At 36.9% G+C, this 20,016-nt stretch overlaps 1 protein-coding gene across 19 annotated transcripts in view; it reads left to right on the plus strand.

The window, feature by feature from the left end:
- ABI3BP (ABI family member 3 binding protein) overlaps positions 1–20,016 on the plus strand; it is a 286,413-nt gene that overhangs the window by 123,815 nt on the left and 142,582 nt on the right. For all 19 annotated transcript variants that reach the window (XM_072614163.1, XM_072614173.1, XM_072614165.1 and 16 more), the window contains exon 3: positions 16,234–16,302. In XM_072614163.1, the coding sequence (XP_072470264.1) occupies positions 16,234–16,302 (69 nt within the window). The remainder of the gene's footprint in view (positions 1–16,233; positions 16,303–20,016) is intronic.

Genomic DNA, 20,016 nt, shown 5'->3' on the forward strand with positions numbered 1-20,016 from the left:
TTAACCCTATTTGCCTCATCTGTAAAATGAACTGGAGAAGGAAATGGCAAACTATTCCAGTATTTTTAGCAAGAATACCCTAAATAAGGTCACAAAGAATCAAACACAACTGAAATGACTTAAATAACAACTTCCTGACTCTAGGTCCATCCACAATTACAGATGAGGAAATTGAGGCCCAGATAAGTAATGTGCCAGAACATAGCTAGTGGCTCTAAATACAGTGTTCTGTCCCCTTTAACATTATGAATATGACAATAAAGACCTAAGAGTACTTAAGTCAAATTTTACCTATTTCCTAATTGGAATTGTGGATAACCTAATGATGGGCAAATTATAAACATTTACCAACTTTTCTTTATTTTTTAGAAGTGGAAAGGACTAAGAGACTCATCATTATAACAAGTATAACAATAACTGGTATTTATTAGTGTTTTAAGGCTTTTAAAGAATTTCACCCACATTGTCTCATTTGATCCTGTCAACAACCCCATAAAGTGGTTATTACGGGCATTATTATCCCAGTGTTATAGGTGAGAACACTGAGGCAAAGTAAATTAGGTGTCTTGACCAGGACCCCCCAACTAGTTATTGGTATAAGATAGGATGTGAGACTATCACTTTCATTTTAAAGATAAGGAAACCAAGTCTGAGGAGGTCAAAAGTGACTTGGTTGAGGGAAGTTTCTTTCTGGCTCCAATGGTCCTTGCCAAAGGTGTCCCAAAACAACCAGCAAAATTTGGGAGTGTGGCTCAAACCAGATTAAAATGTAATTGGGAAATGTTTAACAAAATAAAAATACAATATAACATAAACAATGTTAATTTGTAGTTATCTCGGTCGATAAGATATAAATCTTACCTTTTTGTAATGGACAAATTCCTTGCCTCTTCTGCTAATCTTACATCCTCCTCTTACATAAATTCATCTCATTGGAATGATTCCCTTCACTGAAACCTTCTAAATTGACATTAATCTTGACTAGATCATTAAAAAAAAAAAGTAAAGTTGGGCTGATATCAAGGCTTTGAATTCAGAAGATTAACAACTGGCAACTGATACTTCCTAACCCTATTATTAAAATAACACAACTCCCCTCTTTTCAAGAGTACTTCCTTTATAGATAACATTAATAAAATGATGAGTTAACTGGAAAATGTACATGTGTGTACTTGTATGTACAAGTTGTATTTAAAAAAGCAAACCCTTGCCAATATTAGTCCATAGTCATCTCTGCAGGGCCCCCATTCAGATTCTACAAAGGAACTCCTCCCCTCCCCCAACCACCGTCCTCTCTTCCCTGTTACACACACATACACAATAGATTCAACAACTATTAATGTATAACAACTTTCCAAAATGGAGAGGTGTGTGTGTGTGTGTGTGTGTGTGTGTACGTGTTGGCTGGTGGCCAAAAGAATTGGTTTTATTAAATATGGATTTTGTTTTCATTGTCAAGTCAGAGGAAAGTTTTGTCCAATCTCTAGAACTCATCAGGGTTATTGGGGACAGTGATGGAATGAGAGACTCTGTGTTCCCTGCAATGGTGTCCTTACCACTTGATCATTGTAGACTCCCACAGTTACGGCTAAAGTGCTCATTTTTAAGTGTTTGTTTTAGTTCCGTGCATGATACTCACTAGCAAAGAGAATTGGTAAGGTAGGACTCATGAAAAATGTCCAGAAACAGCAGGAATTGTGCTTGACCACTTTAGTTGCTCTTGGGGAATCTTACCTCTTGGTAAACCAACTGACTGGAAAATTAGGTAATCCTTGCTAAAGTGGGAGCTGAAAGGAAATGGCAAGCAAGCTTCTCCTTAAACTCTTAGTGAGTTTCAGAATGGTGGGTAGGGATTGTTGGAAACGATTCTGGCTTTTCAGTTCTCTGGATAATACCAGAAGAAGGCAAAACAAAGCTGCCCAGCATGCTCCCATTTCTCCACTAATTTGCCCAAATGACCTTCTACCTGAAATGTAGTCTTATTCATGGTGATTATAGCCACTTACATAGTGTGTTAAGGTTCACAAAACATCTTACATTATCCTGTTTTATCCTCACAACAACCCTAGTTGCTATTATTATTTCCATTGGTACAGATGAGGAAACTGAGGCTCAAGAAGGTTAAATAACTAGCCTTGAGTCACACAACTAGTAAGTGTCTGAGGCAGGATTTGAACTTGTCTTCCTGACCCTAGTTCCTATGTTCTATCCACTATGAAGTAGAGAACATCTACCATCTCGAAATCCTCACTACCACTTCCCCTGTCCTTCTATGAAAGTATCAGTTAGTCCTGTGGGCTCTGACCAAATCCAATATCAGGGGCATCAGGAAGAAACAAGCATTGTCCCCTAGCTCCAAGTGTCACATTCCCTTCATTGTTCTCCTATCTTATCCCCTAACCTCATAAGTCCAGAGAACATGGCCAAGAAGAAAATAAACCACAGAGAAAGTTCCCCTGTAGAGACAGAAAAAGGGTATGTCCAAGTATCTGCATCTGCCGAGTGAATATGGGGAGGTGTATGTGTGAATTTCTGTGATTATGTGTGAGTAAACAGCTAAACTAAGAGACCAGGCAGGCACATTTGGCTTTAGTAAAGCCATTCAGAGTTCTCCCACAAACATAAACCCCTACAAAAACTAAACCAATGGAAAAAATAAAAAATCTAACAAATAGACTTTGGGCTTATTGCCTGATTTCTTCTTGGCCCCGGAAATATGTGAACACATATATTTGAAATCTCATAACTGAATTAACAGTCCCCAAACTTTGTGTAGCTTTTCACTACTGAAATGTCAGATATGACTACGCACAAACCCTCTGCTCCAGCTGGGATACCCATTCTTTCTAAAATATGTCATTCTTTTCTATTCTGATACCACACTTTTTTGTTCCTCTAAATGCCTATTAGAATCTCCACCTATATAAATCCTACCCATTCTACAAGGCCCAATTATCATTCTCACCTCTTCTGAGAAGACTTTACTGATTGTTCTAATTCACACTGATTGGTCTACCTTCTGACCTTCTACAGTCTTTATGAGTCTATTCTCCTTGACTGGCATTTATCAAACACTCCCTCATACAGAGTGTGGCAAAATCTTAATGCCACTTTAAGTTTCAAAAGCTTAAGGTAAATTTTAGGACACCCTGTATGTTAGATAAATTTTCATCTGTATGAGTTTTACCACTCCAAAATTATAAGTTCCTTGCAAATCCAGATTCTCTCATGTGTGTATCTCCCAAAGTACATAGAATAATTTTAACAATGTGCTCAGTAAGTGTATCATTGGATTGTAATGTTTAAGTCACAGTGATTCTTAATTCAGGGTCTGTGATCTTCATTGATATTTTTCCCCAAATATTTTGATAGCTGTTTTTCAATCTAATCATGAGACCTTTACACTGAAATCTGAGTTCAGGGAAAAAATGTCCATGTGGAATTTTTAAGATTGGAGGCTATGCAGGACTATTGATGTAATATGGAAAATGAATACTAGTTGAAGAAGTTCCTTAATGATTCATAGAAGAATATGACATGGAACAAAGTCATGAATTTTTATAGCCCTGGTGACAATTTGCAGACTGTGATGATAAGTGAGTCTACTTGAAATTTTATCACAAGGAGTTCGATAGGTACCATTGACAATTGGTGAGATGAGACTCAAATCAGGATAATGCCAATGGCAGGATGTTCCTTCTTTGTGAGAAATATATCTGATAGAGGATAAAGGAGTAATAATGTATGTCAAAGAGATGGCAGATACCTTTATAGAAATAATCCCCAAACACGAGAAGAGTAGGCTCATATGAAACATTTGAATAAGGATAAAATGAAGAAATGATAGAAGACTGATGCAGGGGAATATGGGATCTGAAATCAGAGGGTCTACATTCAAATACTGCCTTTGCTCCTTAGAATCTGACCTTGCACAAGTCATTCTACCTCTAGACTAAGACTTCATGGTCATTATCAGTTTTGTGAAGGGACTGGACTAGATGATTTCCTTTCCAGCTCAAAATGTTGAGCCTATGACCTTAGAATACTGTTCTAGCAAAACAAATTAATTAAAAAGATGTATGATATGGATAGAAATCTTCTTCCACTAAAAAGCGACGTATCTGATAAATTTTTGCTTTGCCTTGCCTTGCTGAAAGTTTCATTTTTCAAAAAGTACAAGAATTAATGAGGGATACCATTACCCTGAATTTAACTCTGACCAACAAGGAAGAACTAGTTAATGAAGTTATTCAGGCAACAATCCACAAGTATTTATTGTTTACTATCTACCAGGCACTCTACTAAACACTGGAAACACAAATGAGAGAGACAGAGAAACAGAGAAAGGGAAAGAGGGAAAGAGTGCAAGTGACTGGCCTCAAGGAATTTGAACAATTTACACAAAAGTAAACTGAAAAGAGTTGGGTTGTGGGAGGTTAACTACTACTGGGACATGATTATATTTGCAGTATAGCCTAATAAGAAATGAAGAGATATCCTGGGCGCCCTCCTAAAACGGAAGGCTCCAACCAATCAGATGGAACCACAACACTGAGGGTAATTTTGAGGTATGCAGTTTAGGGCTGAAGTGATTTTTCAGGATAAAGAGATTTCTGGGGAATAATAAAGAAGTTGAGAGAGTAGCCTGGTGAAAAGTGAAATGAAAGCAAGACGAGTTTTGAGAGAAAATCAAAATATTAAAAATCGTAATAGACATGGAGGAAATTAACAAACATAGGCACAATAGACTTGAATCTTCTTTTGGAAAGAAGATTTCAAAGTGCCCAAATAAAATATTGGTATAAGCCTATGGACAATGCCTCTTTAAAAAGGGATGAAATATCCAGAAGAATTCGTGTCTTTAAAAGGGAAATGTCAACATTGGAGCATGGTTCTCCATATCTAAAGGGAACTATGACTCCTCAGGAGATTTCTTATCAATTCAGACTTTAAAAGAATATTTGCAAAAGAAGAAAGGAAGTTACCATAATCAAAGATAAATGCAAGTGAGGCAATGAACTCCAAGTGGCAGTTAACCATTCCATTTTTGAGCAGCTCTAAGTGCTAGATTTTTTTTCTTTTATTGAGCCAGAAGTATAAAAGACTTTGGAGTGAAGAGACAACTGGATTCAAATCCCTCATCTGAAAACTGCTGATTGTGAGAGCCTGGGCTTATCTCTTAGTCTCAATTTCCTTATACTACTACTACTACTACTACTCCCATTACTACAAACTAGTATTACTACTACTACTACTACTACCACCACTACCACCACCACTGCTACCACTTCCACCACTGCCATCACTACTGCCACTACTATCACCACTATTACTACTACCATCACTACTACCATTACTGTTACCACTATTACTACTGCTACTATTACTACTACCAGTACTACTTCTAGTACTTCCACTACTCTTTAGTATTGCTATTAACACTAATAATCATTATTACTATAATATGTAGAACTTTAAAGTTTACAAAATACTTTATAAACATCTCATTTTATTCTCACAATAACCTTGAGAAGTAAATGTGCTGTTATTATCTTAATTTTTATAGATGAGGAAACTGAAGCAGACAGAGGTTAAGGTACTTACCTAGAGTCACACATTGTACCAAGTATCTGAGGCAGGAACTGATCTCAAGTCTTCTCAAAGCCAGTTCCAGTTTTCTTGCCCATTGAGTCTTCTAACTACCTCATCCATAAAAATGAAATAATACAAGTACCTACTTCAAGTGGTCATTGGGAGAAACACGTGAGATAATGTATATAAAAGTGCTTTGCAAACCCTAAGTATTAAACCATTTTCTGTTATGATTATTCCACACTTTGATCTTCATTCTGCGTTCTCGAGTTAGATGGGATTAAATTTAATCCATCTTCCAGATGTCAGTTCTTCAAATACGTGAAGAGAGCTTTCATACTTTCCCATTTTTTCTTCTTCAGCCTAATCACCTTCAATTGTTCTCCTGTGACATCTTGTTAGAGTCAACCCATCACTCTATCCTAACTACATCTTTTGTCTCTCATGCTGTCATTCATTTCATTTAGTTAGTTATTCCTTCCAATTTTGTATCATTCACAAATTTGATAGGGAAACATTTCTATGATTGCACTCCAGGATGACATAGCTTCTTTTGTCAGTACTCTGTGGGTGCAATCAGCTATAGATAAGCTACCTGTACTGTTATTCCACCCATATTTCTTCATCTTGTATCCAAGAACAGCATGAAATATTTTGTGCAGAAGTCTTATTAAAGTTATACTATCCTATATCTATATTGTTTCCCTTATTAGTCCAGCAAAGTTGCTGTTAAGAGAAAATTATATTATTTGGGCATGATTTATTTTTAGAGACATTGATCCTAAGGACCAAAGCTTCCTTTTTTAAGTACTTACAACCCATATCCTTAATAATCCTTTCTGAAATTTTGTCATGAATCAACATCAAACTAACCAACCAGTAGTTTCCAGAAATTTCCTTTTTTTCTTCCTTTTGGAAAGTTGTGACATTTACCCATACCCAGGCTTTAAGTAACTCTCCTATTTTCTAAAAGATCTCAAAGATTTTAATAGTGATTCTATTATCAATTTGAAAGTTCTTTCAGTACCCTGTGATGTAATTTATCTAGATCTGGAAACTTAAATTCATTCATCAATGGCAGTCATTCTCTTACTATCTCCTAACTTATCTGGGATTTCAGTTCCCTCTTAACTCTATTTGCTCTATTTTTCCCAATCTGAAGATTACACCCCCTTGCTAAAGTAGCTGAACCTTTAACCACCAGGTAGCACTGCCATTCACTAGCCTAATCCTATTCACATTAAGAACCTGCATAGATACTCCCATACTCATTCTGGCAAGGGCCACTTAGGCTATGCTAATCCTCTTTCCCCATTCACATGAATTAGCAAGTCAAAGAAAATTGTTCACAAAAGCAGTGAATGTTATTAACTTTATACCTATATGGGAATTAGCTATGACAAGTTGAGTAACTGGGTTCTGTCTTCTTTATCACTAACTAGTTTTAGAGTGATGTTCCTATGGTCCTGATCCTGTCTGATAATAGAAAGACAACTGACAGGTCTGTTTAACCCTTGGATGAAAGACCACTTGGGAATGTATGCTGCTGTGGGCCTTTTGAGAGGTAGTGCTGTGCAGGTGAAAGATCCCTCAGCTGGGAGGTTGGAGACTTAAGGTCACCTTGAATAAATCATTTCCCTCTTCTATGCCTTCATGTAACATGAAGGTCTTGGATTGATTTAACTTTACAACTCCTCTTCAAATTACTAAAAGATTCTCACTGAATACTCTGAGGAATGCCTTTCTTTTACGGCTTCTCCCATGTGCTTCTTAGACCACAGCTATACTTAGTATGCTGAATAGTTAGGTGGTGCAGTGGATAGAGCACTGGGCCTGGAGTCAGCAGGATCTGAGTTCAAATCCAACTTCAGACACTTACTAAGCTGTGTGACCCCTAGGCAAGTCACTTAACTCATCTGTAAAATGACCTAAAGAAGGAAGTGGCAAACCACTTGAGCATCTTTGCCAAAAAAACCCTTAATTGGGTCACAGTGTGTTGGACATAACTAGAAAATGACTGAAGAACGATTTCAGTATAATGTCATGATTTTTGATGTTATTCTGATGTATATGGCTATATATACACACACTTATGTGTATAACTGATGTTATTCTGTATTTGTCTGGCGTGTGCGTGTGTGTGTGTATATATATATATATATATATACATATCTGTGTGTGTATATATATATATATATATACACACACATAGAAAGAGAGAGGCTATATTTGTCAAGTCATTTTTGCACCATTTTGAGCAATGAAGCAAAGATGAACTTTTCATCTTCAGGTAATGGAAAACAAGCTAAATATGTGAATAGTAAATTTTAAAGTACATTTAAAATTTTGGATCAAAATAAACATTTGGGGCATGCACATCTTTGGGGGACTAGCATGTTTATTGTTGAAAATAAGATCGCCAGTTGTATACTGATTCAACCATTCTGTAGAGAAATTTAAAAATTTGCCCAAAGGGCTATAAAACCATGAATATGCTTTGACCAAGCAATACCACTACTAAATCTGTATCCCAAAGACATAAAAAACAGAGGGAGGAGCCAAGATGGCAGAGTAGAAAGACACATATATGCTAGCTCCAAACCCACAGCCCATAAAATATCTGTAAAGAAGAACTCCCAACAAATTCGGGAGCAGCAGAAGCCACAGAACAATGGAGTGGAAGAGATTTCTGTTCCAGAGAGCCCTGAAAACAGACACCAAAGGTCCGTGGTGCACTGGACCCAGAGCAGAGCCCAGCCCTACCTTGGCCGCGCAGCGCTGAATGGAGCAGATCCGAGCGGGCTTCAGGGACAGAATCTCCGGTGGCCGTGCAGGTCCCTCCACCCACAGGTGCCAGGGGTGAGTGAGTCTTTTTGGCTTCCCGAGAGGGGAGTGGGGTGTCCCCATAACTCAGGTCCCCTCAGGAGGCAGCAGCGGTGGCTGCTGTGGACAGGGGCTCCCCAAACAGGCAGGAGCTGGGATCCATTGTTGAAGGTCTCTGCATAAACCCCGTGAGGGAACTGAGCCTTGTGTGGCAGCCCTGCCCCCACCTGAGCACCTGAACTTAATCTCACACTGAATAGCAGCCCCACCGCTGCCCAAAGGCCTGAGGCTGGGAAGCAGCATTTGAATCTCAGACCCAAAATGCTGGCTGGGCAGATCTGGAGGCGAGGTTGGGGTGGAAAGAAAACTCAGAAGGCAAGTCACTGGCTGGGAAAATGCCAAGAAAAGGGGAAAAAAAATAAGACTATAGAAGGTTACTTTCTTGATGAGCAGATAATTCCTCCCTTCCTTTCTGATGAGGAAGAACAATGCCAACCATCTGGGAAAGACACAGAAGTCAAGGCTTCTGTATCCCACATATCCAAAATAAATATTCCATGGGCTCAGGCCATGGAAGAGCTCAAAAAGGATTTTGAAAATCAAGTAAGAGAGGTGGAGGAAAAACTGGGAAGAGAAATGAGAGAGATGCAAGAAAACCATGAGAAGCAGGTCAACACCTTGCTAAAGGAGACCCAAAAAAATGCTGAAGAAAATAACACCTTGAAAAATAGACTAACTCAATTGGCAAAAGAGGTTCAAAAAGCCAATGAGGAGAAGAATGCTTTCAAAAGCAGAATTAGCCAAATGGAAAAGGAGGTTCAAAAGCTCACTGAAGAAAATAGTACTTTCAAAATTAGAATGGAACAGATGGAGGCTAATGACTTTATGAGAAACCAAGAAATCACAAAACAAAACAAAAAGAATGCAAAAATGGAAGAGAATGTGACATATCTCATTGGAAAAACAACTGACTTGGAAAATAGATCCAGGAGGGACAATTTAAAAATTATGGGACTACCTGAAAGCCAGGATCAAAAAAAGAGCCTACACATCATCTTTCATGAAATTATTAAGGAAAACTGCCCTGAGATTCTAGAACCAGAGGGCAAAATAAGTATTCAAGGAATCCACTGATCACTGCCTGAAAGAGATCCAAAAAGAGAAACTCCTAGGAACATTGTGGCCAACTTCCAGAGTTCCCAGGTCAAGGAGAAAATATTGCAAGCAGCTAGAAAGAAACAATTCAAGTATTGTGGAAATACAATCAGGATAACACAAGCTCTAGCAGCTTCTACATTAAGGGATCGAAGGGCATGGAATAGGATATTCCAGAAGTCAAAGGAACTAGGACTAAAACCAAGAATCACCTACCCAGAAAAACTGAGTATAATACTTCAGAGGAAAAATTGGTCTTTCAATGAAATCAAGGACTTAAAAGCATTTTTGATGAAAAGATCAGAGCTGAAAAGAAAATTTGACTTTCAAACACAAGAATCAAGAGAAGCATGAAAAGGTAAACAGCAAAGAGAAGTCATAAGGGACTTATTAAAGTTGAACTGTTTACATTCCTACATGGAAAGAAAATATTTGTAACTCTTGAAACTTTTCAGTATCTGGGTAGTTGGTAGGATTATACACACACACACACACACACACACACACACACACACAGCACAGAGTGAATTGAGTAGGATGGGATCATATCTTTAAAAAATGAAATTAAGTGGTGAGAGAGAAATATATTGGGAGGAGAAAGGGATAAATGGAATGGGGCAAATTATCTCTCATAAAAGAGGCAAGCAAAAGACTTTTTAGTGGAGGGAAAAAGAGGGGAGGTGAGAGAAAAACATGAAGTTTACTCTTATCACATTCCACTAAAGGAAGGAATAAAATGCACACTCATTTTGGTATGGAAACCTATCTTACAATGCAGGAAAGTGGGGGAAAAGGGGATAACCGGGGTGGGGGGGAGGATGGAAGGGAGGGCAGTGGGAGGAGGGAGCAATTTGAAGTCAACACTTGGGGAAGGACAGGATCAAAAGAGAGAATAGAAGCAATGGGGGGCAGGATAGGATGGAGGGAAATATAGTTAGTCTTGTATAACATGACTATTATGGAAGTCATTTGCAAAACTACACAGATATGGCCTATATTGAATTGCTTGATTCCCAAAGGGAATGGGTGGGGAGGGAGGGATGAAGAGAAGTTGGAAGTCAAAGTTTTAGGAACAACTGTCAAGTATTGTTCTTACTACTAGGAAGTAAGAAATACATGTAATGGGGTATAGAAAGTTATCTGGCCCTACAGGACAAAAGAGAAGATGGGGACAAGGAAAGGGAGGGATGTTAGAAGAGAGGGCAGATTAGTGATAGGGGCAATTAGAATGCTTAGTGTTTTGGGGTGGGGGAAGGGAGAAACGGGGAGAAAATTTGGAACCCAAAATTTTGTGAAAATGAATGTTAAAAGTGAAATAAATTAATTTTTTAAAAAAAGAGATAAAAAACAAAAAGGAATTGAACCTATGTCTACAAAAATATTTATAGCAGCTCTTTTAGTGGTGGCCAAGAATTGGAAATTGAGAGGATGTCCATCAGTTGGGAAATGACTGAACAAGTTGTTGTATATGATTGTGATGGAAATACTACTGTGTTTTAAGAAATGAAGAGCAAGATGCTCTCTGAAAAACATGGAAAGACTTAAATGAACTGACACAAAGTGAAATGATCAGAACTAGGAGAACATTGTACACAGTAACAGCAATATTATAGGATAATCTACTATGAATATCTTAGTTATATTCAGTAATAAAATGATCCAAAACAATTTTGTAGGACTTACGATGAAAAGCTGTCCTTCTCCAGAGAAAGAACTGGTAGAGCCTGTAGTAGAGCAAAGATATAGTTTCTTCACTTTTACTATTATTCTTTTTCTTTTGTGTATGTTTTCTTTCATAGGATGACTTACATGGAAATGTGTTTTATATGACTGCACATGTATGCCATTGCTTTCCTTCTCAACGAGAGTGGGGGAGAGAAAGGAGAGAGAGAACTTGGAATTCAAAATTTGAAAAAAAAAGTGTCAAAATCATTTTTACATGTAATTGGGAAAAATAGATAATAAATAAGATTTTTTTAAAAAGAAACTAAGATCACCCTAAAGCTGATATGATTATTTCTTTAGATAAATGAAGCTTTATTCAAATTGTAAGGCTTCTCTCAAAGTTATGACTTAATTAGGTGATTACTGTAGACTGTGGGGTAGGCTTTTTCTGCTTTGTTGTTGTTTTTAGTATGTTTTAGTATGTTGATAATATGAACTCATGGCGTCTCTCTACTACAATATGTAACTTCCAGACAACTACAAATCTATTAGGAATTTCGTATAGTATGATACAAAAACAACAAACTTGTTTTTTCTTGAATTATTTCAGTTCATTATTCCCAATGGGAATCACTGAACTATTTATATGTTGGAAGCTTTTGAAACAGTGGAGACAGCCAACATATGGTCCTGGTGCTGTGAGTTGTCATTGGTTATAACATCATCTGCTTCACACAGTGTGAATTTGGCCATAACATAAATGAATAGAAATGTCGTCTCGTCTTCCAGATGCCTTCATTCATGAAGCTCTCTTTGGCTTCTGAATATATTTTCCCAGGATTTCATTTCTCAGACTACCAATAAGCTAGAAATGAATTAATTCATGAAAGCAGAAAAATCCACATGTGCAAGAAAGACTAGATCTTAGAAGCTTTATTTAGGCTAAACTAAGAATTTATGACCAAAACATAAACACATAATAGCTGATCTTTATTGAGCATTCTAAGTTTTGCAAAACATTTTACAAATACATTAATTAATTAATATGTTTTCTGGAAACGAATTTGAGGAGTTGAGTTCTCAGTCTCTGTCTCTCTGTCCCTCCCTCCCCCCTTCCTTTCTTCTTTCCTCCCAGTATTTTACACCTATCATCAAATAAAAAGGGCAGTACAGAGAAGATGCATCAAGGGTGTGCTCCGAGATTTAACAACAAGTTCTGGCCTAGGGTAAAGGGAGTAGGGGAATTGTAGATGTGATACACTTTTAAATTTAATTTGCATTATTAGCATTCTCTCTAGACAACCAAAAAGACAATAAATCAAGGTCTCATTTGTAGTTTGTAGATTTCTGAGGCATAAATGCTCACTCTGAAAACTGAACAATCAGTTTGCTGCTGGCTCCAACAAACTACTGATTTGCCGTCAACAACAGCATGAATATCAGAGAGACCTTGTTGTAAAACCTGGTGGGGGTAGGTGGGAATGATGTGGAGAAAATGAAAATGATTATTCATCCTTTGGAAGATGCAAATGGATCTGGGATCTCAATCAATCAACAAGCATTTACTAAGTTCAGTCTATATGCCAAGCACTGTGCTAAGTGATGGAAATACAAACACTCCTGCCCTCAAGGTGCTTACATTTTTTATTGAGATGCTATAACATGCTTACAAATACGCATATGCAGATGTGGAATATATAGAAAATAAAGGCATAATGTAATAATGGGGGCATCAGGAAAGGTTTCTTGAAGGAAATGGATAGGGTTGTGACTGAGAAGAACACTGGATCATACCCCATGAACACAGAACACAAACTGCTTCAGCCAGTCAATCAATAAACATTTATTAAGCCCTACTATGTACCAGGCACTGTGCCAAACACTGGGAATACAAAGAAAGGCAAAGTCCCTGCTCTCAAGAAGCTCACAGTTTAATGGTAGAGACAATTGCAAAGAACTATGTACAAACAACTTATATACTGGATAATTTGGAGAAAATCGAGAGGGGAAAAATAAATGTTAAGGAGAATCAGGAAAGAGAGGGTTCTTTTTTTTTTTTTCCTCAAATGCCTGGAACCTAGCAGAGGCCCTTGCCCATGGTAGACTGTTGGTAAATGTATTTTGAACTGGACCAGGAGGGTTCTGTGTCTTTTAAGGAGGTAAAAAAGATTCATTGCCAGTAGACTGACCACAAGGTGGTGACATTTTTCTGCCACAATGACTCTAAATAAGACTCTAAGACACAGAGAGGTTGTGATTTGCGTGAGGGTAAAACCATGGACCTATCAAGTAATGAAATATACAAATAGCTCCTACTTAGGCTATACTGTGCAGTTTTCCAAGTATATTCCTCACAACAGCCCTGAGAATTAGAATCTCTGTTTTGGAAATGAGGAAACTGAAGTTCTGAGAGATCCAGTGATTTGCTCAAGTCTAAGAGTTAGTGAATGGGGGCAGCAAAGTGGCAAAGTACGTAAAGTTCAGGACCTGGAGTCAGGAAGATTCATCTTCCTGAGTTCAAATCTGGTCTCAAACAATTACTAGCTGTGTGATCTTGGGCAGGTCACTTAACCTTATTTGCCTCAGTTTCTCCATCTGTAAAATGAACTAGAAAAGGAAATGGCAAAGCACTCCAGCATGTTTACTTAAGAAAACTTCATATGAGGTCATGAAAAGTGAAACAAATCAACAATGAATAGTTAATAAGTAATTGAGACAGGACTGCAATCTAGGACTCTCCTGCTTGTAAGTCTAATTGTTTTTTTTCTAGTTTACTACCCTTTCTTAATAGTGGTATCTTTTACATTTGTAAATAAAATCAACAAGTAGTAATAATGCTAATAGCTAGCATTTACACAGTCCTTTTTACAAAGAGCTTTATAAATATTACATCATTTGATCTTTACCACAACCTTATGAGAGAGGTGTTATCATTCCCATTTTACAAATGGGGAAACTAAGGCAAAGGTTGTGATATGCCCAGGTTTATACCTAGTGAGTGTTTAAGGATAGAATTGAACTTAAGTCTTCCTGCCTCCTAGTCTAGCACTCTATTTGCTGTTCAGTCCTCTCAGTCGAGTTTGACTCTTCATGATCCCATTTGGGCTTTTCTTGGCAAAGATACTGGAGTGGTTTGTCATTTCCTTCTTCAGCTCATTTTACATAACAGAATTAAATGACTTTCCCAGGGTCACACATCTAGTACATGTCAGAGGCCATATTTGAGCTCATGCTTCTTGAGTCCAGGCCCTGTCCTCTATCCACTGTGTCACTTAGCTGTCCGATCTAACTGCTACTGACTATCACATTGCTTCATTCATTTTCAAGCATGTCTAAAATACCTACTATATGCCAGGTACTACGATAGGTCTTAAGGATATGGAGACAAAGCAAACTCTTCCCTGATCTCTAAAAGATTACATTCTACTGGAATGTGTATTTAAAGTTTGGAGGTCCCTTAGATGCCATCTAGTCCACCCACTTATTCCACAGGTAAACTCAGACCAGAGAGATTAAATGTCTTGCTCATAATCACATAGGTCATGTAGTAAGTAACGGAGCTGAGACTGGAGTGCAGGTCATCTGACTCTTAGCACCTATTTTGGACAATACACCTTTCCCATATGTTGGCTCCTTTCTTATTGTAGTTGACACATCTGATAAGCTTGATCCATTTTCTAATAGGTATACATTTACCACTACAACAAAACAGAACATTTATTGTCAATATTATGGCCAAGTTAGAAAATTATTAAAAGACCAGTGGACACTCAAGGGTCTCAAAGTCAGAAAAGAAATTAACAATTATTTTGTCTTTGTTAAAATCAACCACAAAAAATCAACTGACAGCTTGTTTTCTTTAACTATACTCATTTGTAAGTCTCAATATATCCAATAGGAGGGAGGGAGGGAAGGAGGGAGGGAGGGAGGGAGGGAGGGAGAGAGAGAGAGAGAGAGAGAGAGAGAGAGAGAGATACACTCAAGCATTAGCCTGGGAAACAAAATAAAAGTAAATCTAAGTATAACTTTGCTGGGCTTAATGGGTATAATTTTCATATGCTAGCAATCCATGGTTAAAGTTATGTAAACCAACCATTTTACGAAGAACAGATTGGTCAACTGGGGCTATCTGGCTAATTCATGACATGTGAGCCAGTTGATGGATTTCACAATATATGTCTTGTATCTAGACTACAAATATCATAGAATCAGAGATTTTTAAAAACGAGAGAAAAGGAGATCATTTAGTTGGCCCTTCCACCATTTCAAAGGTGAGAAACCTGAGAGCCACTGAAGTGAATTGATGTACCCAAAACTGCATGGATAGCTAACAGGGAAGTTTGGATTACAACCCAACTGTCCCAGCCCCCCAGTCCAGTGTTCTTTCTGTCAAATGGAAGTATGCATTTAAGCTTTATTTACAAGAAAATTCCTTTTCAAGAAAAATAAAACTCATGTTTTAAGAATTCTGTAGGAGTCAGTCATAAGTTATATAAACAGAGAATGAATTATAAACAGAGAATGAATTAACTATGTAATTATGAATATTCATAGTCACTGTGATGAAAGTGGGAGAAGCCAGATTGTTTAACATATGAGATCTGTGTGTATTTTGTGTGAATGTTTTCTCTCCTTTGTTTCTAACATATCAAGCATTGGCCACAATGTGCATTGTTGGATGATGGTGATGTACCAGAAGGCTGCTAAGGTCTATCATCTTCAATGACTTGATTATCTAATCATCTTCTCTGTTTCATAAATTGAAAACATTCACCAAAAATAATGCAAAATATATGTCAATCAGGATCTCTCTCTCTCTCTCTTTTTTTTTTGCTTTATCCATTACATCATTTGGTTTTCAATGTTTGGTTTTCAGTTTCAAAAATTTCAGTTGACCAAGTGGTCACAAGAAACACCCTCTTTCTACTATTCTTTATGAAATATCACTTATAAAGGTTTCTACTAATGAAGGCTATTGGGTTGTTGTTTTTTTTCCAGATGCAGAGCCTAAATATTTGATAGTTGTGCGACCTGTACCACCTCCAAGTCAAAAGAAAAAATGTTCAGGTATTATAACTTCTGTAATGTTTTTGTTTAATCACAAGTCTATTTTGTTTAAATTCATTCATCTATTCACTGCAGAGTGAGACCTTTGACTGCACATGATATTATCTGATGGGGCTGCTAGGTGGAACAATGGATAGTCTAGAATCAGGAACACCTGAATTCAAATACAATCTCAGATGCTTACTAGCTGTGTGACCCTGGGAAAGTTACTTAACCTCAGTTTGCCTCAGTTTCCTCATCTGTAAAATAGAGATAACAATAGGACCTACCTTATAGGATTGTTGTGAAAATCAAATGAGATAATATTTATAAAGTCTTATACCAGTACTTGGCATGTAGTAAGCACTACATAAAATGTTAGCTCTAGCTATCATTATTATCATCAATCCTTTATTCACACAATTCATCCTTCATAAATATTTTATAACAGGAGAGTTGATAGGAAGAGTGCTGTTGTACTTTGAGGGCTAATTTTATGTTTAATCATTGCCATGAGTGAGTCAGGGAAAGATGTTCATTTTCAAAAGGTCCAAGCTGTTGTGTTGTCTGTGGATTCTAAGCCATAAATGGAAAGAAATTTGAGTTTTAGCAGCTTTCTACTCCTACTTACTACTTGTACTGGTGAAATGTCTTGCTGTGCACTTGTCCACAGCACAGGTGAGAGAGTGGGGGGAGGGGTGGAAGGAGGGTCATAAGAGGGGAAGGAAGGGTAGATGTATAGGCAGAATGTATAGAAGGGGAGAAGCAGAAAAGAAAAGATTATTATAATAATGACACTTCACATTTGTATATTGCACTTAATAGTTTTTCCTTAGATTTATAAATGTAAGGGACCTCATCAATAAGTTTATTCATCTGTAAAATGGGGATAATAATAATACCTACTTTACAGAGTTATTGTGAATAATATGTAAAGCGCTTTGCAAATGTTAAAAAACTTTACAAATGTTAGCTATGATTATTATTACGACGTGAAAAGTTGGTAGAATTTCAAAAGCAACAAGAAGAATCCTATTTCATTTCAAGTCAAGGGATTTGGAGATAGAAAGGAACCTTAGAATTCAACTATTCTAATAGTTCTTAACATTTCTGTGCCATGGATCATTTTGTCAGTCTAGTGAAGTCTATAGATTTTCTCTTAGAATAATATTTTATATGCATAAAATGAAATGCATGGGACAAAAGAATCCAGGTACAATGAAATAGCCATACTTAAAAAAAAACCTTCATAGATACAACATAGATACCCTGATTTAGTCCTAACTTAGTTTCCTTCCAGTGGAGAGAAAATTGGAGCTAGGTAGTGTAGTGAATAGAGTGTCAGGAAGACCTGAGTTCAAATTTGACCTTAGATACTTCCTAACTGTGTGATACTGGGTAGTCCCTTAACCCTTTTTGCCTCAGTTTCTTCATCTGCAAAATGAGCTGGAAACTGAAATGGCAAACCACTCCAATATCTTTGTCAAGAAAACTTCTGACAGGTTCATGAAAAGTTAGACACAACTGAATAGCAATTACAAAGGGGAGGACAGTGAGAAAAGGACAGATGGAAGAGTGAAGGGGGAACTGCTTTTAAATTCTAATTCTGCTTTTTACTAGCTATATGACTGGATGACTTCTAAATTTCTATTTAGCTCTTAAAACTACCTCCCCCCACCCAAACCTACACTATGAGTTTTTAGCCATTTATTATCATTTGATAGTGGAATATTTCCTAGAGTCAATATTTCCTTAGTCAATTGATATAATTCCACTACAAACTGTCCCTGAGAATAGAAAATATTAAGCAAAATTGACCAACACAGTGACTATATCTGACAATATATGCAACATTCTGCAACCAGTCTCCCATCTTTCTACCAAGAAGGAAACACTCCCACATATTTGACTATAAATGTGAGTACAATCTCTATTTCAACATCGATGAACAAGAAAAAATGAATTCAATTCCATGGCCGCCCTGTATTTCATTTTTTTAAAAATTCCTACAGAACTTCCTTATATGTTTTTTAATTCACCAGAACTTTATTCTACTCTAAGGTGATGATGATAATAATAATAGCTTGTATTAAATACCATGCTAAGTACTTTACGTGTCATCTTATCCTCAGAAAACTAGAGAATCTTAATTTCATCAGCTTTATGCATATTTTAAGTGTATTACATTTTAAGTATATTGCATTCCCATTAGATTTCTGAGTATCTTTGAAAACTATTTCCATTGTCTTCATTTTTAGTGGCCAACTTGGGTCAATTGTCCAGTCTTGCTCTGAATGCACTCAGTTGAAATATTTGCCCTCTCTTGCAGGTCTCAGAAATATTTTTGTTTTCCTAAGCTGCTTCAGAAGGGTGTTAAAGATTAGTTTCCCTGAGTAATGATGGCTTGCCTCAATTTTATATCAGCAGATGTCACAAGAATTTTAATTTAATTTGATTGTTATCGTATTTAAGATGATAAAATCATCTATTTGTATAATACCCTCATTACTTTGTGTTTGAAGAAGGTTCATTTGATGACAACAAAATTAAAATTCCTTTCTCATAATTAATTGTATGAACTAAGTTTGCCTTAGAAGAAATAAATTAGCTTGCTTAGGCTTAAATGACATTTTTCACCACTATATGTGGCTTGTCTTTGGACCTTTTTGACTCCTCTTCCAGGGCCTTCATTTCAAGTTTGACTTTTTATTTTTCCTCTCCTTAGACACATACATACCTACCTTCTGGCTATTTACCCCACACTTTTACGCGTTACTTATCAACAGCTCTCCCTAATCAAAATGACTGGTAAAAATCATTCATTTTTATGAACCCTATTGGTAAATCTATAAATTGGGTGGTTTCAGAGAGGATATTTTATTTACTCTGCTTCTTTCCAAAGACAATAGTAGAATTCATTTAAAGGATCACATGCTTGTGTATTTTTTATATAAAAATATTAGCCAGCAGCATTTTTCATTCAAAGATTTTGTCCTGCATCACAAGAAAGAAAATATTGCAAGGGTAATTCACACATCCTGAAATATTAAATTCATCATCAATTTTTCCCCCAGTTTTAAAAACATGATTAGTTTTAGCCTTTTTTACATAAAAACAACATTAAAAATAACAAGCTTCCATTACTGATACAATTTAAATGACCAGGTAAGTGACTTCAGAAATTACTAAATCTGTTTTCCAAGGAACATTCTAGCTAACAATGGAGAGGCTCCTCACCAGGAAGCTAACCACCTAGTAATAACATTTTTGGGGGGCCATGGAAATTCATGAAACAAAGAAAAATAAAAAATCATCCTCGGTCTTGTGTGCCTCTCTCTCACTTCTGTAATTATGGTGTCCCAATACCAGAAAATGGAAAAGGTGATAAGAATCACCATTTTTTAACCTTTAAGCAAACTTTGACTATTGGTACTTCAAATATGATAGCCTTATCCAGTGACCAACAAATAGACATATTGTTGGGTGTCCCATACCATATGAACTTTAACATACTTACTATAAATAAAACCATAATAAAGAAGGAAATTGAGGCCAAGTGGAAGGATAGATGGCTCACAGGCATTCCTTTTGGGACAAGATAAGGAGAAAGATTACTTAAGATGTGTGGGATTGGAGCTGAAGCTTCAAGTAGATTAGAAATGATTGGAGGGTATAGCCACGGTAACGATATAGGACTTGTTCAGGAGCAAATCTGCAGGGCTCCATTTTTAGGTA

The sequence above is a fragment of the Notamacropus eugenii genome, chromosome 5 (genome assembly GCF_028372415.1).
Source record: "Notamacropus eugenii isolate mMacEug1 chromosome 5, mMacEug1.pri_v2, whole genome shotgun sequence".
Taxonomy (NCBI): Eukaryota; Metazoa; Chordata; class Mammalia; order Diprotodontia; family Macropodidae; genus Notamacropus; species Notamacropus eugenii.